Raw genomic sequence first — 23,413 nt, 5'->3', positions numbered from 1 at the left:
GATGCATTTTGATTGATTTATTTTCTTGCTGGGTGCTCTGTCTTTGACTCTTGGCCTCCCAATTGTCAATCATGTACTCATCATGATGGTTGATAGACATTTGCATAAAATAGAATGGAAATGTTGACATTTTACATTTTATTAATTTACTCATTATCCAATGTGTTTTGTCACAGCTTAATATAGGCCTGGGATGTATGTAGTGTCTGGAGGGGGAGGGGGGAGGGGGAGGGGGGAGGGAGTAGCAGGAGCTTGTGTCCATTCTGGGGCAACTCACTCAGATGTGGTCCCCATTCCACTCTCACCTGTAGCTCCAAGTAGCAGTTTGCATGTAACAGCGGTCGTGCCCTGGTACACCACTTTGACAGGTGGCCTAGACCAAGTGAGGGTAGCCAGTGGGTCTCTTAACCTGCACATGGTGACACAGGGACAGTTGCTAGGCAGATGAAACCAACAGTGAGATCCAATGGCCAGGAAGAGGCTCTGCATGTTTTGTGGAGAGCAAAGAGCAAGACAAGACACAGAAAAAGTCATGGTTATCCACTGTGACCAAGGAAGATGGTAGATTTTGACAACAACCCATACCACTGGACCTGCACTTCTCAGAGCGAGAGTGGAACTTCCCCAGTGCAACAGCTTATCCACTTTAAAAACTCTCCCACACAGATTTCTATCATTGTCAGATACAATGGACAACACCAATATAGGTCTAAACTGTCAGTCATTACTTTATTTTATATTCTGAGACAATTACATAAACCAGAAACAAATGAGTTGAACAAGCTTCAAGTTTACTAAGTCATAGTTTAAAAATAGTAAGAGTTTAAAATATCAACTTCCCTTTGAATTATATTTTATATTTTGACTTAACTTTTGCATTTTAAAACGAACAATTCTGACATTGGTTGTAGCAAATACTCTACATCAGATGCTTGGACTTTTCTCAAGAAAGATAAAAAGCATTCACAAATTTCTAACATTGCAGACTTGAGCTCAAAAGATTAGGCTGAGTTGAGAATGCAAGTTAAGGTTAGCTCTAATTTTTAATACTCAGTGTAAGTCCATCCTTTACTCACAGATGAGAGAAGAAAGTGAACTTGGCTCAGTCAATGCTTTAATTAACCAAGCAGCCAGAATCTTTATGAACCTCACTGTAAAAAGCTGCAGGAGACCGCAGGACATATCCAAGCTACCTGGGATCAGTCTATGAATGGGTTACCTGCTTAATGTATACTGCAGATTGAGAGTTATTTAAAACCTGCCTTCTCATCAGTATAATACAGACTGGTGTTCTGTTTGTGTTGTCTACACTAGCTTTATCCCCACATCCACCTGAAACAGTGTCATTTGGTGATCAGTTGGTTATAACAAAGGAAAGAGGATTAGTTTGCACACACTACTCCCCAAAACATGTTAAATGAGACACATCTTGGCCAGGACCCAACATCCTTATCTTCCCCAGGTAATGTCATGTGATCCTGTCTATCTTAAACACCAGTTAAGGTCTTGATTTACTGTCTCTCTGAAAGACATCACCTTGATACTGCATGGGTGTGGCAGGCTAGAATTTTGCCTCTGATTTGAAACATCACCTTTTGACTTTGAGGTAAAATGTCACCTGGTTCCCTTTTACAATTATTAAAAAGGAGCAATATGGACCATTTGTAAATACATAATGGAGATAAAACTAAAGTGGTGTACTAGTCTTTTTCAAGTATAAATCATGACAACATGCCCACTAGCCTAAGGAATGAAGAAAATATTTGCACTCAAACAATGCTCAGGTTGGAAATCAAGTTCCTAAGATTCAGAAGAGTCACTTAAGAATATTGAAAATGTCTTAATAATTATCTTCCAAAGTTCCTTTAATTCAGGAACAACTTACAAAGTATTTACATTAGATATTTGTGTACACCAATGCACTCTGTAAAAGGGATGAAAAGAAATAACTAAGGGAATGTTTCACCCTGTGCAGAATCATAGGAGATAAACCCCTAAAAAAGACTGAATTTCAGGAGATGACTAAATTGGTGAGTGCTTACATGTGTTTAGGACTCACTTCCAAAAGGTGTTTAGTGAATTCCCTCCCAAGCATCCATGAGCTGAATTTGAAGCCCACAAAGCAAATTATTAATTTATTCAGGAGAGTCACTGAGCTGTAGGAAAGGGAATAAAGGGGAACAGGTATTGTATACATAAATTTAAAACAATTAGAAGCCACATAATGAAGCTTGAAGATTACGCAAAGAGCAGACACATGGAAGAATTGTGTTACAAAGAGATAATAGATTATGAGTGTAGGCCAAACTGGCTTTGGATATCAAAAGACATAGATCATCCAATCTGCATCTAGAAAATAAAAAGCAGTAAAGGGCATGTTGTAAATTTTGAAAAGCTAGAAACAGTAACAGTTGAAAGAAGGTCTTTCAGCCTAATGAGTCTACAGTGATCATAAGACACCCATTTACCCCATTCTTACAAATACAGTGGATTCAGGTTAATTGGAACCAGTGCATTTTGGCCCAATTAAGCAGCTGGCCCAATTAGCTGAAGTTTCATGGAAGTAGTTAAAAGATATTTTAAAAAAAAGAGAAACTACCATTTAACAAATTAGGCATTTAAATAGAGAACAAATTAGAATATTACCAATACAGTACTATAAAAACTGTATTGGTTCCTAATAGTTATCAAGGGAGGAATTCATCTGCTGTGTTTGTATCATTAACTGTAAATGAATAAAATAAGCACAAACTAATGCTTTAGATGTTTGCATCCTCCAAACCTTCATTGTAACACTTGTAATGATTATCAATACCTTCAAGTTCTTCATAATTCCTAACATATTGAAGAAGTGAAATTGTTTCATTTTTACTTCTTGCTGTTTCTGGCATCTCCAATCCTGAACGCTCGAAACCACGGTGAGCAAAACAATTCAGAATTGACTAATTGCTTATTTCTCATCAACTATCAGTGCAAAAGTCACAGCTTTTTGAAGACAAACAAAAGCAACTGATGCTATTTAAAAACTAATCACTCCAAGCACAATGGTGGCTAACTGCCATATGAGTACATGCGACGAATGCTACTGGGGTCTCCTGTCCCAATTGAGGCATAGTGCCCTAAATAAACAAAAGGAATTCTAGCTATTTACTCAATTTAATTTTTATTCTTTAAGAGTTGTCCCAAATAAAGGGCTGTTCCTATTAAATGATAGCCTAATTAACCAGAATCCACTGTACACCTTTGTATTTTTCCCCCATTCCTATCAACTCCCCTGAATTCTACCAGGGACTTGGGAAGTCCATGTACATTTTATTTTAATATCAACCACCAACAAAAATACAGTAAAACAGCTAATGTATGGTTTTAAATCTAGAGCATAAGAATGTAAGGATGAATAAGTGAAATCACATTTTTAAAAGGTACTAGTGGAATTACACAAAGTTCTGTAGGTAGTTCTTGGGCACTTAGCCTTAAAGTCCTGGAGGAAATACAGCATAATTTCCCAGAATGATACAAAAACATTAAATTATAAAGAAATTACAGAAACTAATGCAGTACTCACTGGAACTCATAGGCTGAGGGGATAAGATATTGGGTAAGTAGATTGGAAGTAATGGGGGGGGGGGGGGTCTCGGACCAGGGAAGTTCAGTCTTAAAATCAAAATTGGGACTTTTAGGAAAAAGTTACAAAGCATTTCAATAGAGCTGCATAAGTGTGAAACTCTCCTACATGTGGCAACGGACATCATCTCCATTTAAAGCCTGAGATTGTCACTAAGTATATTAAAGGGTCTAAAAGATAGGAAATAAAGGTACAGTTGGTCAGAATATTTCCAGCATTCTTCTGATTGCCAAGCTTTACTGCCCAAGCAAGGGTGTGAGTGCCATTCATAACATCTAAACCAGATGGCGGCATCATTTAAAGATATCATCTGCGAACAGATCCCTGAATCAGCTTCTTTTCCATTTCACTGTTTTCATGAGATCAGTGACAGAAAGTAGTTCACGGCAGATCTTCAATAGCTCCTCAGGAAAACACGCTCCTTGATATGATTCGGGATAATTCTAGAAGAGCTTTGAACATGTAACCTTTCTGAACTCTAGTTACTGCATTAGATGCAGATGGTTGGTCATTTATTGAGGGACTCAACTTTGTTTTAGTCAACCAACTGACAATGTTATTGTGCAACACCATGCAGAGCAGCTACTTTTACACTTGTTTAGTGGTTACATACTCTTCAAACTGTATCTTAATGGGAAATAGTTAATACTAGTAAGACAATGTGTCAACCTTGTAAACAAAGCAGGATTTGTTTCAGTTCTTAAGACTATTTTTCATTGGTCTACCAACCACTTATGAACAGTACTCTTAAAATATTTCCATAAAGCTTCCACTAAAAATACTTAGAAAAATCTCCATCAAATGATAATTTTCACAGGGATTTTCCCTTCTGTTAATAATTCAATCACGAATCCACTTAATAGAAAATCTGTCTTCTGTCTTGCTGTTGAACTCCTTCATTTAACAGAGAGAGCCGGCAACTTCTTGCCAAGGAAGTCATGCACATGAGGCCAGATCTTGTTGGTTTCTGTTCCTGAGAAGACTTCTAGAATGCCTTTATTTCTATAAATAGCACAAATATTATGATTTATTGCAAAACAGAAAATGGATCCTCTATTGGAATAAATATATAAATTCCTAAATGTAAAATGAGCAAAGTTCATCTCTGTATTTAGATGATGCAACAATAATGGAATTGTTCAGTAATTATAACCATAATCTCAATCCTTTGATTCATAATAGATTACTTGGTGGGAAACTTCAGAGCCCACCGGATCAAAGTTATCTGTTGCTCAAACTTTTTATTCAGTCACAGACATGAATATCACTGGCAAGACCGCATTTTACTTCTCAGTCCAAATTGGCATCAGAACTAAATTGGCTCCTGGATAGTTTTAATTAAGAATCAAAGGCACTTTGTGCCTGCAGTCACATTATAGCCAAATGGAAAAAGTTAAATTTCCTTCCTTGAATGACATTATTGAACTTGATCTTTTTTTTTTCCACCAACCGATAATCTGGTCATTTTTATTCCACTTTCTTTTTAAAGTTAACTTCCTGAGCTGCCATGGTGGGATTTTGGATCCAGCCCTCTGAATGCTAGCTCTGTAACTTTCACAGTATGCCAGATTATAAATCAAATCATTTCTAATTACACCCATAGAATTAAACTGTATACATTTTATTTGTATTTAACTAACTACTAACTGATTCCACACTCCATTGTGTATACCCATTCCATAAATTGACCACTCACCATTTAAATGTTATGCAATAGCTTTAACTTTGCCACCACCAGCCCCTCGCTTTCTCCCCCTTTAATCAGAGCACCAGCTCAACTACTTTTCCAGATCTCATGAGCTGACAAGGCGATAGAGATTGCCATTGCTAAAATATTCAGGTCCGTCAAAATGCTGAACAGGCCAATCATTTTACTGCTCAGTGTTTTGTTTCCCCAACATGTACATCCTCCTCTTTAAAAGCACTGTGCTTTCATTTATACAATCATGTGACACACTGGTTGCGTTGCCACCCGAAAAATCTATCCCCGAATCTCTGACAAATTATGCTGATTCATTACACAACACAATTCGAGACGTAGAGTTTGCCATTGGTGACAGTTTTCTTCACTTACTGATAGTATTCCAGAACTGGCTGGGTTAGTTTTTCATATGCCTGGAGCCTTGAGATCACAGTTTTTGGCTTGTCATCTTCACGCTGAATCAGAGGCTCTCCAGTGAGGTCATCAATCCCCTTTGCTCAGATCAATTCAGAGAATAAAATCAGTGAAGGGCAGTAGTTTGTATTTCACCATGTCCCTCCCCACAAATAACCACTGTTAAATCTTCCCTCTACAACAGGGGTTCCCAACCTGTTTTATGCCATGGACCCTTACCATTAACCATGGGGTCCATGGATTCCAAGTTGGGACCCCTGCTCTAAAATATACCTGTTCACGCGATAAATGCCACACCAGCATGAGTCAATAACTGAACGAGACAGTGTTGTAAGTTTGCAACATGCAATTACAAGATGGCAACCTGCACTGGTTTCTGACACCAGTTGTTGCAAAGGAGTGAAGGGCATATGTAGAAATGCAATGAATTAGAGATAAAACACAAAGCCATGCACTTTGTAATAGCTATGCTGGCTTTCTTCACAACTTCCCTGAAATTCTTCCCCATTGTCATTTTTAATCTAATTCCCTCTCTAAACTGCTTCCACCACTCTTTCAGGCGGATGTCAAAAACCCCTGGAAAGAAAATTTCCTTGGGCCATCTATGGATTACTTTGTGAATAACCTTAAATCCCCATGAAATCTGGTTAGTGACCTTAATGCCAAGAAAAACACTTTCACTTTATTTAGATAGTGACTGTTCCATTCCCCAGTCCCACTGAATCCAAATGTCCATCAAGCACAGCCTTGAATGTACTCAGCAACGAGCTAAAGAATTCTAAAAACTTATAACCCTCATTAGAGAAATTTCTCCTCATCTCAGTTCTGAGTAAATATTTGCTGTGGCCAATGAAGTTTCAAATAAATTCCAAAGCTGGACATTGACCCAGAAGCTATCTAACTGTACTTTGACCAGCATATCCAAATAGAGAAACTGTACTAAGTCATGTGAAAAAGTCAGTAATGAAAGGTAATCAGATGACTCAGGTTCATGGTATATTTGATCACTAGATTCAGATTTTTAAAAATTTATTTATGGCACATAAAAAGAGAAACATAAATGTTCCTTTTGTAAGTGTTTATCCACCATCAATACTGCCCTTAACCACATCTCTTCCATTTTGCACATATCTGCCCTCAACCCATCATCCCACCACCCCACCAGGGATAAAGTTCCTCTTGTCCTCAACTACCAACTCACCAGCCTCCTCGTCCAGCACATAATTCTCCATAACCTGTCATCTTCTTTGGGATCCCACCACCAAGCACATCTTTCCCTACACAACTCCCTTGTCCATTTATCCCTTCCCACTGATCTCCCTCCCGGCACTTAACCTTGCAAGCGGAACAAGTGCTACACCTGCCCCTATACCTCATCCCTCACGCATTCAGGGCCCCAAACAGTCCTTCCAGGTGAGGTAACACTTCACTTGAGTTTGTGGGGTCATCTACTGCATCCAGTGCTCCCGGTGTGGCCTCCTGTATATTGGTGAGACCCGATGTAGATTGGGAGACTGCTTCACTAAGCACCTACACTCCATCTGCCAGAAAAAGCATGATCTCCCAGTGGCTACCCATTTCAATTTCACTTCCCATTCCAACAAGTCAGTCCACGGCCTCCTCTACAGCCACGATGAGGCCACACTCAGGTTGGAGGAACAACACCTTATATTCTATCTGGGTAGCCTCCAACCTGATGGCATGAACATCAACTTCTCGAACTTCCAGTAATACCAACCCCACCCCCTTCACCATTCCTCATTCCCCTCTCTCACCTTATCTCCCTACCCGCCCATCAGCTTCTTCTGGTGCTCCTCCCTCCTTTTCCATTTTCCTTGTCCCTCTGTCCTCTCCAACCAGATTTCCTCTTCTCCAGCCCCGTATCTCTTTCACCAATCAACTTCCCAGCTCTTTACATCACCGCTCCCCTCCTCCCGGTTTCACCTATCACCTTATGTTTCTTCCTCCCCTCCCCCCAACCTTCTAACTCCTACTCCTCAACTTTCTTTCTCCAGTCTGAATGAAGGATTTCGGCTGAAACATAATCTCTTTCCCATAGATGTTGTCTGGTCTGCTGAGTTCCTCCAGCATTTTGTGTGTGTTGCTTGGATTTCCAGCATCTGCAGACTTTGTTGTTTGTTCCTTTTGTAATTTGGATTTGATGCCTAGGTCTAAGAATGTTGCACTACCAGCAGCTTCTTCAGTCACAAGCTCCTACCTCCTCACATAGACATGGACATGGACAATCCCAGGACATGCCAGAAAGGGCCAACGACCCTTATCTGATGAACATCTCACCTTCAACCATAGCTACATAGATTGAACTCATCACTATTTGTGTGTGGAGCTTCTGTACAAAAGTTTCTTTCCCACATAAACCCAGCAGCAACACAAAAGTACTTAATTTGCTTTGCTCTTTATTCCACTCCTCTGCACTCTTGCTCTTTTGGAATGGAAATTAACCTTCGAAAAACCTTTTCTCCTATGATTTCTGCACAAGGATTTCTAAATCTGCTCATCCTCTTTATTTTGTTTTCACAATTAAAAACCTTCAGCCTATCTTTTATCTTCAAAGTGGACCAAAGGTTTTATCTGCAAGCCAAGTGTTCTTTTAAGAGAATATTTTTCAACTGTATATCTGAGGGAGTACAATCCAAAGAAAACAGAAATTATTATGTATCTCCAATCACAAAAAGTGAAGTAAATATTTAATAAACATGAAAACAGGCAACTCCAGGATTCTGGATGGAAAACAAGTCTCCATGTATGCATTTTTATCTTTTAAATGTGATTATAAAACCTTTTTCCAGTTTTAATGTCGGATACCTAACTGCTACTTTTGGAGGATTGAAGTTAGTATTGTATACTCTCCCACTGCCTGGGTGGATCCATCGAGACGTCAGACGTTCTTTGATTGTTTCAAATGGGACATTCAACTTAATAACAGTGTCCAGTTGGTAAACCTTGTGCAATTCTTCTGCCTGCGGGACAGTCCTGGGAAACCCTTGTAAACAAGGATGAGAAATAGACAGTGTATTAAGTTTTTGTAAAACCAAGTCAAAGATTCAAAGGCTTTTCTTCATAGTAAGGTTTTTCTCTAAAGGAGTTTAATTTCCGAAATCACACTCACCAAACAGCATTACATTAGGTATCACATATGTTAAAAAAAATAATTGAGTCAACATGGAGGATTAAGGATTAGACAAGATTTTGACACCGAAAGAATATTACTAACAATGATTGCTATTTAAAAATTTAAAAAGGAATATTGTATCCTTATTGAATTGAAGGCCAAGTTTGTTTGCTAATAAGCTTTGTCTAAGAATCTCGTCAGACACAAAGTAATTTGTATTCAAACTTAATAAAAATAATGAAAGTGCTCATTACATTTACTTCCACAAATTACCATGATAGATCTCACATATTATATCCTTGCAAATGTGAAGCCTGCATGCTGACTGGGCGAGTAACATTCTCACAACAATAAACCTGACTAAGTGCAAATCTAACTGCCTCCTCATGATATTGAACTGCAATCCTTTGTCAAATCCTTGTCGACAACATGCTGGGGCTAACTATTAATCAGAAACAACTCAACCAGTCAAATAGTGTGGTTACAGAACCTGGGTGTCCCAAAGACTTTCCACCATCCAGTAAGACCTGTCAGATGATAGAATACTCTCTAGTTCCCTAAGTGAGCCCTGCTCTAACAGCACTATGGGACGTTCACATTCTAGAGGAAAGAAACACATTTCAGTGGGCCCAGCTCCACCAACATTCACAATCTTCACCATTAGCACAGCATCCTGCAGCACATGCTAAAAGGTTCAATGCAACAACTAGTTATAGTTTCTTTCACATTCCCTTCCAGAACACCATTCAATCACAACCATTACGAGAAACACACATCACTTATTTTGCCTTTGCTGTTTCAGAATCCTCCCTCAGTGCTCTATGGGAGCAAATTCAACATCTGAAGTGTAGTACTTGCAGAAATTGTCTCATCACCATCCTCTCAAACACAATCCAGGATTAGGAGATAAATGTTGGTCTTCCTGATGGGTCCAATATTCCACATATGAATCAAAAGCATCAGCAATTTCTCATATTCTTTTGATGAGTGCATTTCCCACTGGGGTTAAATTTCTCACTAGAAATTCTTGTGACAAATTTATTCACAAGATGCATACAGCTAGTCTATTAAAGAAAATTTTAAAAAGGTCAAAGAGACAAAAATTACATTATCTTGTCTTCCAAAGCAAATAATGTTTTCATTCCTGGTCGAAGACATGGCCCAGATTTTCTGATAGCCTGTGCCAAGAAGAAAGCGAAAATGCACCAAAAGAGGAAACTTTAATTTTCTTGTCCATATTTTTCTGGATTTTTGAACATTAATGGAAACCAATGTTAATCATACCATTCGGCTCCTATGTCTTAGCCACAGTACACTGACAGTAAACTAAAGGTAACTAGACCCATAACTAAAGGTGGTGTGTGCAAATGAATTCCTATTACGGGAAAGTGAGGCCAGAATTTTCAGGCCCACGTGTGCAACATCTTAACCAAGTACATTGTTGGAATTGAATCAGAGCAGTTTTTAGCAGAAGAGATTTTTCAGCCAATCATGCCTGCACTCGCTCTAAACACAAAGGCTGTCACATTCAGTTCCAGACAGCCATTTTTTGTCCAAAACTGTAAATCCCTCCCTCATCTGTGGAACACAAATCCTCTTTTTTTTTTTTTTTATTAAAATGGTACCTGCTTCTACCATATTCCAGATCCTAAAAAACTTGCAGCAAATTTTATTTCTCATCTTCCTTGTCAATATTTTTGGATCAATGACAGCTGATTATTGACCCACATCAGTGAAAACAGTTTTTCCCCTTTACAAATTTTTTTAAAAATTATTTGAATTAAAATATTAAATTTTATACTCACATGATGCAACTGATTTGTGGAACATCTCTCTACATAGTGTTTCCAGTATTTCCTGTTTTGTCTCACTTAAGTTAGTGTAGTTAAGAATAAGTAAGAGGCTATCTTTAAGGTATGAATTGCTGTATTGTGTAATGATCTACTTTCATATAAACTTACATGCAGATAGTTTATTCCAAGTAACTAGCCACAATATCTTGCCATGACCACAAGTTTAAAAACATCAAGATAAGTCTTGACATTTGTGTTACACTGATAAAAGCTGGGGCACCACAGCAAACAGCCCTGGCTTATAGCTTTTCAATTCCTGGACTTTTGCAAGGCATGTATTTTGAGTGCAGTATTAGAGGTGTTTCAGTGACACACTTGTGCTTACCATCCAGCAGCCAGTTATATTGACTTATGCTTTTCAGTTCATGCAGTATTAGCCGAGTGATCACATCATCTGGCACCAGATTCCCCTCATCAATAAATGACTTGGCTAGTAATCCAACTTCTGCAACACAGCAAACACTGAATTAATATTGTTACAAACATCCAAGGCTGGTTTTCATGCACATATACGTTAGAAGTTTCACCTTGCGTCCTAAACCTGTTGACTTATAGTAGAATGTAATCCATAGGTCTAGGAGTTGACCAGCCAATCTTCATGTTTTGGTATATGGTGTGTAACCAACTTCCACTAACCCTTAGAGCCTGTGTTGTTTTCTGATCACTTACAATTATGGAAATAACTTAGAAAATGCATAGCTTGGCTTGGGAACCATCAGTTCCAATTTTTCTATGGGCTCTGGCCTTGACTCCTCAATGAAGTGGCTTATTGAAAGCCCTTTAGTCAATGTTTTGTAAGGTTAACTTTTAGTATAAACCCAAGAAGAACGCTATCTTTACCATTTCTCCCCTCCTCCTTCACCCTCATTCTCCTTGAGTAAATATCTGCATTGAATTCTGCAGCAAATTCACATCACGAGTGTGCATGATAGCTTGTACTTGATAATATTTCCATAAATAAATTGTAATAAGAACAAATCTGAGCTCTGTTGGTATCCACTCAAATACCCTGCTGTATTACAACATCACTACAAGTAATTGCTGAGATGTACTGTGCACTGGGTGGGAAGAGAAAAATAAACATCACTTCAAGGACAACACTTACGTCACTCACAAAGACCAGACAAGGGCACACTATAACATCAGCAGGAAATTCACTACTCGCCCAAAGTTGTTAATCATTTATGGTTGATTTTTTAAAATCAAATCTGAGTTTGCTTCACAAACTGGATGCAGTTTTATATAAAATAGTCCTTTTGTAGCTAAACAAGCACCATGGAGAGGGTGCAGAGGAGATTTATTGGACTGCTGCTTGGGTTCAAAGGAGAGTTTGGTCACTCTGGATCTTTATTGCCGGGAGCACAGGAGAATGAGGGGTGACATCACAGAAGTTTACAAAATCATGAATGTGGGTAAGATCATAGTTTTTTCCACAGGGCTGGGTAGTCCAGAACTACGGGGCACAGATACAGAACAAGAGAGGAGAGATTTAAAACAGATCTGTGAGTTAAGTTCTTTATGCACAGAGTAGTGAGAACTTGGAACGAGCTTCCAGAGTAATAGAGGTGGGTACCATTGCAACATTTAAGAAGTATTTGGATAGGCATATGAAAGGGAAGGGCTTGGAAGGTTATGGTCTGAATGTGGTCAACTGGGACCAGCAGGGAAGACTGAAGGTCCAACTGGTCTATGATAACTAGCATCCTCCCTGCTAGTCTCTGCGCTGGATTTAGGTTAGTGGGTTCATTTTATCAGACTCTTCGATGCTAATAAAAACTAATCTAATCTAATAAAGCTTCTTCAGATGCGCTGTTGAAGGTATCCTGATTGATTGCATCATAGTCTTCTTTGGCAATTTGAATCACAGCAACATAGGAAGCTGTAGAGAGTCGTGGACTCTGCCCAGTGCATCACAGGCACATCCCCTCCCCACTATTTGTAATGGAAACACTGCCCCTAAAAAGCAAATTGATCAAGATCCCCACCATGTCCTCTTTTTGCAGATACCATCAGGCAAGAGGCACAGAAACCTGAACAAACGTGCCTTCAACCATTTGGTTCTTGAACCAACAGGTAAAACCCTAATCACTAGTTTAACAATACTTTGACCACTTTGCACTAAAATGGACTTTTTTTTTGTTCTAATTCTAATTCTTGTAAAAAAAAAAATTGGGTATAATTTGTTTTTCCTGTGAATGCTGCTTATATGTTGCAATGTGTCTGCCATGCTGTAGCAAGTAAGGTTTTTTTTGCAACTGTGCATACATGTACTTCTGCATATGACAATAATTTTGACTGACTTATCTACTGAGCTACACCTTAGCTCAGCATGAGTCAGTATTGCTGAACTTTGGTTTATTTTAGTAGGGATTGTAAAATTAAATTTGGGTTATCAGACTAGTAAACTGGATAAATAAAGCCTTTCATGCTTAGTGCAAAGCTTCACCTGCAATTTAGTACGGCATGGACACCAACTCCAGCAATCCATATTTTCCATAATCTATTACAGCATAGACAGCCACTCAGTCTGTCAAATATATGTCATTTTACTGAGTAATCCCATTCTTCCACTAATTCTTGCTGTATCCTATTGCTGTTACATTCTCTTCAATTCCTCTCAGCTCTGACTATTCACCCACACACTGGGGTAACCTACATCAATCAATTAATCAACTACATGTCTTTGGGATATGAGAGAGAACAGAAGCACCCAGAGGAAGCACATGTTGTCATAGGGAGAGCGTACAAAATCCATGCAAACAACCCAAAATCCAGATTGAACCTGGATCACTAGAGCTCTGAGGAGCAGCTGCACTAATTGTGCCACTCAGAATCCATTCCCATCTCCCTGACAGTATAACAGCAAGAAAGTTACACTCTGTGTTCACGTTTGACTCCAGAGACTGGAGCAGAGGAAAACATGAGCACCACAATAGGGCAGCATTGTGAACATCCAGCCCACAACGTAGCTGCTCCATATCAAACATTCAGCTGAGACCATCAGCTTGATGCCAAAGAGCTCAGGAGATTATTGAGAGAGCAACAATGTGCTCTAGGTGTTGCAGACAAAAATTATCTCCACCCTCTTCACTAAATCCCAAACAAATTATCCAGGTTGTTTATTTTATTGAAAGTCATTGACTTTGTACACAAAATGACAGACATCTGCACCCTGCCAGGTGGGGTCCTCTTTGAATTCTACCTCACAGAGATTTGAAGAGTGGAACCAGCACTGAATCATTGACGTTCAAATGAGGGAGTATCCTGGGATAGATACTGTACACAAGTCATTTGAGACATGATACTTGATATGAGATGAGAGGATTTTCCCTGGCTAAAAATGTTGGATCTGCCTTCCTTGGCACTTAGGAGAGTCTTCATGAAACATACAGAAGTGGGCATGAGGGAATCTCAGAAGAGGGTCCATATATACACAATTAAGGAGTGGTCATTTATAACATTGCATTTAAAATTCAGACGTGTAGGAATTTCTTGTCACAGATGGTGTGAAATTTATGGAATTCTTTACCCCAGATGATTGTGAAGATGGGATTATTAGGGATATTTAAATAGGAAGGTATAAAATCTTGCAAGTCCAGGGAATTGAGAGCTAGGGAGAACTGCCACAAGAGAGGAGGTCTTCAGCCACAATCAGATTCAATGGTGGAGCCAGAACCCTACTCAGTTTGTCTTCCCAGTGTGTTCTTGTGGGTGGTAACTATAATATGTTCAGGAGGAAGAGGTGACTTTAGAACTGGGGGGAAAACAAACTTTTCTAGGAATTCACATCATGTTTGGGTCCATTGAAGATCAGTTGACAAACACCAATTTTCATCTTTAGAAAACATTCCAAAATGTGGACTTCTCTTATTCCACAATCAAAGCATCCAAATCAAATGGCATCACTCACAAGGTTAAGGACTGGATGCCCAGAGGCAGCCTGTCCTTTTCTACTTACAGTGAGGCAGCATGTCTGGGGTTGGAGGCTTATCTATGTAAGTGAGTGGGTGGGAAAGGAGCTTGTTTTGCCGGTGTTGTTTTGTTTTTTGTTACTGCTGATGGTGTTGTTCTGCTGAACATTGCGGGCATGGTACGCTGGCATTGGAATATGTGGCAACACATGCAGGCTGCCCCCAGCGCATCCTTAGGTGTGTCGGTTGTTAACACAGATGGCCCATTTCTCTGTATATTTCATTGCACACATGATAAGTAAATCTGAATCTCAGTCACCCAACAATTTCTAAGCAAAAGTAAATGTTTGAATGGAATCACTAATTGGGTTACATTTGATTGCCAATCTTACTGGCCTCAATTGTGCAATCAGTAGCAAAATTACAGCACCTGTCACTGACTGTAATAAAAGAAAAATACACTTTCCAGTGATCCTCCCACATGAGATTTTAATGGTGCATTGTTCTACCTTGTAGAGATGTGCAGCAACGTTGGATCAAAATCTTGGAAGGACCTTCTCAAACACTGGCAGTAAACAAGCCTCAAGTCTCATACCCAGTTATTACCCCTCAAACATCAGGCTCTTGAACAAGAAAGGGTAGCTTCACTCACTCCAACACTTAACTGATTCCACAAACTTAGCACTCACTTTTTCAGACTCTACAACTCGTGTCCTAAACATCTATTGCTTGTATATTTATTATTACTTTTTATATTTGCACAGTTGGTTGTCTTGTGCACAGTGGTTGTTTGTCCTTCTATGTGGTTTTTCCATTTATTCTACTGTTTTCTTTGTATCTATTGTGAATGCCCACAAGAAAATGAATCTCAGGGTAGTATATGGTGACATGTATGTACTTTAATAATAATCTACTCTGAACTTTGAACTTGAAGTTTAGGAAATGCAACATCCCAGCAAAGTCTAGAACATCACATACAGGCTGAGAGTGGCAATTCAAGCAAATGACAGACAATGATGATACCCAGAAATAGAGGAGCTGCTATCAATCTTTGACATCAACAGTCTACAAATAAAGAGAAGAAATGTCTACTCAGATGATGGTGAATTCTTGGAATTCTCTATCCAAGAGGGCTCAAAACTGAGTTGGAGGTGTTTTTTTTGGATATTGGAGGAATCAAGGGCAAGAAAGTACTGTGAGTCTAAGTAGGCCGAGTATCACGCAGGCTTCTTTGTAATATAACTGGCACAGCTGAGCAGGGCAATCAGTGGCTGTGGTGTGTCTGGATTGTCAGAAGACAGCTAATAAATTAGTGCATGAAAGACTGTTACATAAAATGAGAGTTCATGTGGTTCGAATGGTATGCTAGAAGTATGGAAACAACAGCAGGAAAAAGAGAGAAAAGGAATAAACAGGAGGTCAAAGACAAGAACATCTAGAGATGCTGGAAATTGAAGCAACACACACACAAAATGCTGGAGGAACTCAGCAGCATCTATGGAAAAGAGTACAGTAGATGTTTCAGGCCAAGACCCTTCATCAGGACTAGAAAAGATGAGATCAAGAAGGTGAGGGGAGGAAGAAGTACAAGGCAGCAGGTGATAGGTGAAACTAGGAGGAGGATTGGGGAAAGGGAGGAGTGAAATAAAGAGCTGGGAAGCTGATTGACAAAAGAGATACAGGGCTGGAGGAGGGAGAGTCTGATAGGAGTGGGTAGAAGACCATGGAAGGAAGCGAAGGAGGGAGAAGCACCAGAGGGAGGAGATGGGCAGGTAAGGAGATGAGGTGAGAGGGGAAAACAGGAGTGGGAATGGTGAAGGGCAGGCAATTACCCGAAGTTCAAGAAATTGATGTTCATGCCATCAGGTTGGCAGCTACCCAGACAGAATACAAGATATTGTTCCTCCAACCTGAGTGTGGCCTCACTGCAGCAGAGGTGGCCATAGACTGACAAGTTGGAATGGAGATGGGAAGTAGAAATGAATTGCTTGGCCACTGGGAGATCCTGCTTTTTCTGACGGATACAGTGTAGGTACTTGGTAATGTGAGCTCCCAATCTTTTTCAGGTTGTAAACAGTTGCAACAAGGATCACTATTACAAACTACTTGTGCATCACTGATTTGATTTAAAATAGAGCATGAGGTATTCAGGTTTACAGATAATACAAAGCTTTGTTGGAAAGTGAGCTAGAAAGATAATCAGCAGAGGAGTACAAGAGAGTGGCTGGTAAAGTGGCAGATGGAGAGTAATACAGTATAACAAATTATGTATTTAACAGTTATGCATTTTGCACTAATAATATAATACTCATTTACACAGATAATTATGTAATATTATGTAATTTAGCAGAAGGAAATAGCAAGCATTTCAAATAGTATTAGGAAATTGTGATAATAGCATTTTCCTACATTGAGAGAGTAAACATGTTTCAAAAGTACTTCATTTCATCATATGTGACAGAAGGTGCAAGATCACTACAAATTCAAAATTTATTTCTTTCCTTAATATTTCAGATTGACCAGCTGTACTCTCAGAAAAGGCAGAGTATTTCAGTCTCAATACACAATTTCTATCAGCCTTGAGATAGCTAATAAAGAAAAAGGTACTTTATACTTTATTGTCACCAAACAATTGATACTAGAACGTACAACCATCACAGCGATATTTAATTCAGCGCTTCGCGCTCCCGATTACAAATCAATAGTAAATATTAAAAATTTAAATTATAAATCATAAATAGGAAATAGAAAAGGGAAAGTAAGGTAAATTGGGTCGTGCGGTCCACTACTCCTTCTGAAGTCAACAACCAATTCCTTCGTCTTGCTGATGTTGAGGGATAGGTTATTGTCTTCGCACCATGCCACCAGGTTCTTAATTGCCTCTCTGTACTCAAACTCATCATTACCCGAGATACGGCCTACGATTGCGCTGTCATCAGCAAACTTATATGTTGAGTTCGATGGAAACTTGGCTACACAATCATGGGTGTACAGCGAGTACAGCAGGGGGCTGAGTACACAGCCTTGTGGGGCATCGGTGCGCACAGTGATTGTAGAGGAGAGCTTGTCCCCTATTTTTACAGCCTGGGTACTTTCAAAATGCTGCTATAAATCAACATTTAAATATAAAACTAACATAACTCATGTCAACTAAATGAACACAAACTGTATGCCATATAAAGGCAAGCTTAATTGAATTTTTCAATCCTGTCTTAAAACACTTAAATCTTTAACTAGTTTAAGCCCTTCCCTTTCAGAACTGTTGAGCATGCAAAACAGGCACCAAAAGAAAATTGTGGAAAAATACTCACTCAGCATGTTTCTCAACCTCCCCTCTCAGATGGCAGTGATCCTAAAGGCTGTAATTAAGTTTCCTCTTTCTAATTATTGCTTTTCTTCATACAACAGAAGCTTTCAAGTTTTTATCAATAGTAATTTAAAAAGTAAAGTAAGTAACATATTGCTGAAAGGCCTAGTGGATGTGGGGAGAGGATGTTTCCAATGGTGGGAGAATCTTAGACCAGAGGGTACAGTCTCAGAATGGAAGAATGTCCCTTTAGAACAGAGATGAGGAGGAATTTCTTTAGCCAGAGGGCAGTGAATCTGTGGAATTCATTGCCACTGGTGGCTGTGGAGACCAAGTCATTAAAGTGGAGGTTGGTAGGTTATTGATTAGTAAGGGTGTCAAAGGTTATGGGGAGAAGGCAGAAAGAATGGGGTTGAGAGTGAAAATAAATCAGCCATGGGGCAGACTTGATGGGGTGAATGGCCTAATTCTGCTCCTATGTCCTATGGTGTTATACAACTGTTTATTGGGCAGTTTGTTACTTTCACCAGATAAAGATCTCCACCTAACTGAGAGGAACAAAAATTGAATGGGAAGAAAAAACACTGAACACATGGACAGTGAACCAATAGATAACATTTCCCCACCTAACGATGATAGCTATTGTATATTGCACCTTCAACTGTTTGTTTTGTCCCAACTGTTCCCACTTTGCAATATGAAACAATACGATCTATTCATCGTTTCCATGAAAACGAACTTGCATTTGTATAGCACCTTTCATTATTTCAAGGCACTCAAAGTACGCTGTCACCAGTGGAGTACACTTTGATATTAATCAAACTCTGGGATATAAAGCAGATTACAAGGTCTTATATTGGCTGTTATTCATTAAAGAATAACCGTGGCGGGACCCACGTTTCGCGAGTCTTAATGGACAGGCGCTCCTCCTCCGCCTGGTACTGTACTCCAGACCTTCAGCCTTCAGACTACGATCTGCGGGGCGGGGGGGAGGAAGCGATGTTCCAGTCTTTGGACTCGGAGTTAACCACCGAGAGAAGGCCGTGCACAAAGAGAAAATCAGTTAATGAGGCCAGTTCATAAGGTTATCTTCACTCACATTCTGCAGTCTTTGGGTCAGCAACAAACAGGCCAGTCCCCAAACACTCTCATTACACAGGGCACCCGGGAAAACACATCGGGAAACAAATCAAGGACGCGACCCACCCAGCCAACACACTTTTTGTCCCTCTTCCCGCCGGGAGAAGGCTCAGGAGCTTGAAGACTCGTACGGCCAGATTTGGGAACAGATTCTTTCCAACTGTGATAAGACTGCTGAACGGATCCTGACCCGAATCTGGGCCATACCCTCCAAATATCCGGACCTGCCTATCGGTTTTTTTGCGCTACCTTACTTTCCCTTTTCTATTTTCTATTTATGATTTATAATTTAAATTTTTAATATTTACTATCGATTTGTACTCCAGGGAGCACGAAGAGCAGAATCAAATATCGCTGTGATGATTGTACGCTCTAGTATCAATTGTTTGGCGACAATAAAGTACAGTATAAAGGATACATGGATACAAAGGGTCAATTCCGGCCGCTGTCTCCCCTCCATCTCTGCCCACCAGTAGAAAAGGAGTCGGGGGAAGGGGAAGAGCGGGTCAAGAGCAATGCTGCTACGCGAGATTCACTCTCAGCTCACCCCCACCGGTCCCCCTCACACCCCACCTACCGGTCTTCCTGCGGATGTTATCTCGCAGTAGCTCCCCGCTGGCGACGTACTTCAGCCCGAAGGTGCTGACAATGCGCTCGGACACGGTGCCTTTCCCCGAGCCGGGAGGACCCATGATGAGGGCCCGGAACAACACCCGAGCCCCCATGGTTAGGGATAGGCCGGTGGTTCCCACTCCCCGTCAGCGATGGGACCACAGCGGCAGCTCCACTCCGCTCGGCAGCAACACTGCTGCATGGACTTGGCTCGGTGCGAGAGCCGGTACCACGGCTCCGCGGCAGGAAGTGACAGTGACTGGGAGGAGAAACCCTCGGGGGCGGGAGCCAGCGATGTAGCGAAGCAGAGCGGGGATTGTGCAATGGAAAGCAAGCCGTGGAAGCGTGAAATCAATTACGAATGCGCGTTGTAAAGGATGCAGGGCAGGAGGATGACAGTCTGACAGTTGTGTTGTTTTCCAGGAAAGTAACCCAGAGAACAGGAACGCGAGTAGGCTGCTCGGCTGTTCAAGGCTGATTCAATTGTGCGCTCAACTCTATTCCTCCACCTCCTTGCTTATCAGGGATCTTTCTGCCCTGCCTTAAAATATTAGAGCAGTCACATTGACCATAATAACGTGCTTCGAGAGGCTGTTGGTGCTGAGGATTAACTCGTGCCTGAGCAAGGGGACCCACTCCATTTTGCCCTCCACAGCGGTTGCAATCTCTGGTTCTCCATCCTGCTTCCGAGCACATAGACAACACAAAATATGCATCGCGCTGCTGTTTACGGATTACAACTCGTCGTTCAATACCTTCATCCCTCGGTATTAATAACCAAGCTTCTAAAAGCGGTGCAACTGGATCTTCAATGTCCTTATCGGGAGACTACAGTCAGTACATATTGGTGATAGGGATACCTCGGGAATGCGTGTTTAGCCCACTGTTCTGCCGTCTCTACACTTAATGACTGCGTGGCACAGCTCAAATGTCATCTCTGAATTCGCAGATGGCGTGACGGTTATTGATAAAATCTCGAGTTGCGACTGGTTGAGTGGGATGGCGAGAACAACCTCACTCTCAGTATCAGCAAGAGGAGGGATGATTGTGGACTTTGGCAAGGGAATGTCGGGAGGACACAAACCAGTCCTCACTGAGGGGTCAGCAATGGAAAGGCGAAGCGACTTCATGTTCCTGGGCAAACACGAGGAAATCTGCGGATGCTGGAAATTCAGGCAACACACACAAAATGCTGGTGGGACGCAGCAGATCAGGCAGCATCTATAGGAAGAGGTACAGTCGACGCTTCGGGCCGAGCCTCTTCTTGTTATTACAATCAGGGAGGAGATACAGGAGTACGAAGACCCACACTCAATTCCAAAATAGATTCTTTCCTCCACAATCATATTTCTAAATGGTCCATGAACATTACCTCATTATTCCTATTTTTGCACTAGTTATTTTGAGATTTATAGTAATTCTGTCATTGTGCTGTACTACTGATGCAAAACAACACATTTCACGTCATGTAGACAGCGATAATAAATCAGGTTATGATTTACATCGCCCTTTGAGAAAGTGTGTTGCAAAGGCTCACAGTCTTGTGTGAAAATCAGTCAGAGGGGGAAAGCGAAGGTGAGCAGACAGGTAGTGCAGAGCACCCCTGTAGCCATTCCCCTGAATAATAAGTTTACCGTCCTGGATACTGTTGGTGGGGACGACCGACCAGGTGTGAGCCACGGTGGCAGGGCCTCCGGCACTGAGTCTGACCCTGTGGTGCGGAAGGGTGGGATGGACAAGAGGAGAGCTGTCGTCATTGGAGACTCTATAGTCAGGGGAGCAGACAGGAGATTTTGTGGACGTGAGAAGGTCACCCGCATGGTTTGTTGCCTCCCGGCTGCCAGGGTCTGGTATGTCTCTGACCGGGTGCACGACATCCTGGTACGAGAGGGAAAGCAACCAGAAGTCGTGATACATGTTGGGACCAACGACATAGGCAGGAAGAGGGATGAGGTCCTGAAGTGTGAGTTTCGGGAACTAGCTAGAAGGCTGAAGAACAAGACCTCAAGGGTGGCGTTCTCAGGATTGCTGCCAGTGCTACGTGACAGTGATGGTAAGAATTGGAGGAGATGGCAGTTGAATGCGTGGCTGAGGAGTTGGTGCAGGGAGCAGGGTTTTAGATTTTTGGATCATTGGGATCTCCTCTGGGGAAGGTGGGACCTGTACAGATTGGATGCGTTGCACCTGAACTCGAGGGGGAGCAATATCCTTGCAGGTAGGTTCGCTGGCATGGTTCGGGAGGGTTTAAACTAATTGGCAAGGGGGTGGGACCCAGAGCGATAGAGCAGCGGAAGAAGTGCATGGAGTAAAGCCAGACCTAACATATAGAGGGGCTTTGAGGAAAGAGAAGCAGAATAAACGGTGTAAAGACAGCAAGGTAGAAGGGCTGAAATGTGTGTACCTCAATGCAAGAAGCATCAGGAACAAAGGTGATGAACTGAGAGCTTGGATACATGCATGGAATTATGATGTAGTGGCCATTACAGAGACCTGGCTGGCACCAGGGCAGGAATGGATTCTCAATATTCCTGGATTTCAGTGCTTTAAAAGGGATAGAGAAGGGGGAAAAAGGGGAGGAGGGGTGGCATTACTGGTCAGGGATACTATTACAGCTACAGAAAGGGTGGGTAATCTAGCAGGATCCTCTTTTGAGTCAGTATGGGTGGAAGTCAGGAACAGGAAGGGAGCAGTTACTCTATTGGGGGTATTCTATAGGCCCCTTGGTAGCAGCAGAGATACAGAAGAGCAGATTGGGAGGCAGGTTTTGGAAAGGTGCAAAAATAACAGGGTTGTTATCATGGGTGACTAACTTCCCTAATATTGATCGGCACCTGATTAGTTCCAAGGGTTTAGATGGGGCAGAGTTTGTTAAGTGTGTCCAGGTTGGATTCCTGTCACAGTATGTGGACTAGGGGGAATGCCATACTACATTTAGTACTAAGTAATGAACCGGGTCAGGTCACAGATCTCTGTGGGTGAGCATCTGGGGGACAGTGACCGCCGCTCCCCAGCCTTTAGCATTATCATGGAAAAGGATAGAATCAGAGAGGACAGGAAAATTTTTAATTGGGGAAGCACAAATTATGAGGCTATAAGGCTAGAACTTGCGGATGTGAATTGGGATGATGTTTTTGCAGGGAAATGTACTATGGACATGTGGTTGATGCTTAGAGATCTCTTGCAGGATGCAAGGGATAAATTTGTTCCGGTGAGGAAGATAAAGAATAGTAGGGTGAAGGAACCATGGGTGACAAGTGAGGTGGAAAATCTAGTCAGGTGGAAGAAGGCAGCATACATGAGGTTTAGGAAGCAAGGATCAAATGGGTCTATTGAGGAATATAGGGAAGCAAGAAAGAAGTTTAAGAAGGGGCTGAGAAGAGCAAGAAAGCAGCATGAGAAGGCCTTGGTGAGTAGGGTAAAGGAAAACCAAGGCATTCTTCAATTATGTGAAGAAAAAAAGGATGACAGGAGTGAAGGTAGGACCGATTAGAGATAAAGGTGGGAAGATGTGCCTGGAAGCTATGGAAGTGAGCGAGGTCCTCAATGAATACTTCTCTTCGGTATTCTCCAGTGAGAGGGAACTTGATGATGGTGAGGACAATATGAGTGAGGTTGATGTTCTGGAGCATGTTGATATTAAGGGAGAGGAGGTGATGGAGTTGTTAAATTACGTTAGGACAGCTAAGTCCCCGGGGCCTGACGGAATATTCCCCAGG

At 41.2% G+C, this 23,413-nt stretch overlaps 1 protein-coding gene across 1 annotated transcript; it reads right to left on the bottom strand.

The window, feature by feature from the left end:
* Window positions 1–710: 710 nt before the first annotated feature.
* ak3 (adenylate kinase 3) lies at window positions 711–19,962 on the bottom strand. The gene is made up of 5 exons (XM_072257958.1): window positions 19,663–19,962; window positions 11,053–11,172; window positions 8,573–8,745; window positions 5,700–5,818; window positions 711–4,627 (listed from the first exon to the last, which is right to left on the bottom strand). The coding sequence occupies exons 1-5, from the start codon at window positions 19,808–19,810 to the stop codon at window positions 4,522–4,524; spliced, it is 666 nt and encodes a 221-aa protein (XP_072114059.1). The 5' UTR covers window positions 19,811–19,962; the 3' UTR covers window positions 711–4,521.
* Between the last annotated feature and the right edge of the window lie 3,451 nt (window positions 19,963–23,413).

This window comes from Mobula birostris, chromosome 5 (genome assembly GCF_030028105.1).
Source record: "Mobula birostris isolate sMobBir1 chromosome 5, sMobBir1.hap1, whole genome shotgun sequence".
In the NCBI taxonomy this organism is placed as follows: Eukaryota; Metazoa; Chordata; class Chondrichthyes; order Myliobatiformes; family Myliobatidae; genus Mobula; species Mobula birostris.
The sequence above is the reverse complement of the archived record's forward strand: the minus strand, read 5'-3'. Positions and strand labels throughout refer to the sequence as shown.

Coding starts and splice junctions, on each gene's coding strand:
- ak3 (XM_072257958.1), bottom strand. CDS start 19,810: ATGGGGGCTCGGGTGTTGTTCCGGGCCCTCATCATGGGTCCTCCCGGC. Junction 8,746..11,052: donor ATATAACTGGCTGCTGGATG/GTAAGCACAAGT, acceptor CTTGTTTACAAG/GGTTTCCCAGGACTGTCCCG. Junction 4,628..5,699: donor CCAGTTCTGGAATACTATCA/GTAAGTGAAGAA, acceptor TGCTATTTATAG/AAATAAAGGCATTCTAGAAG.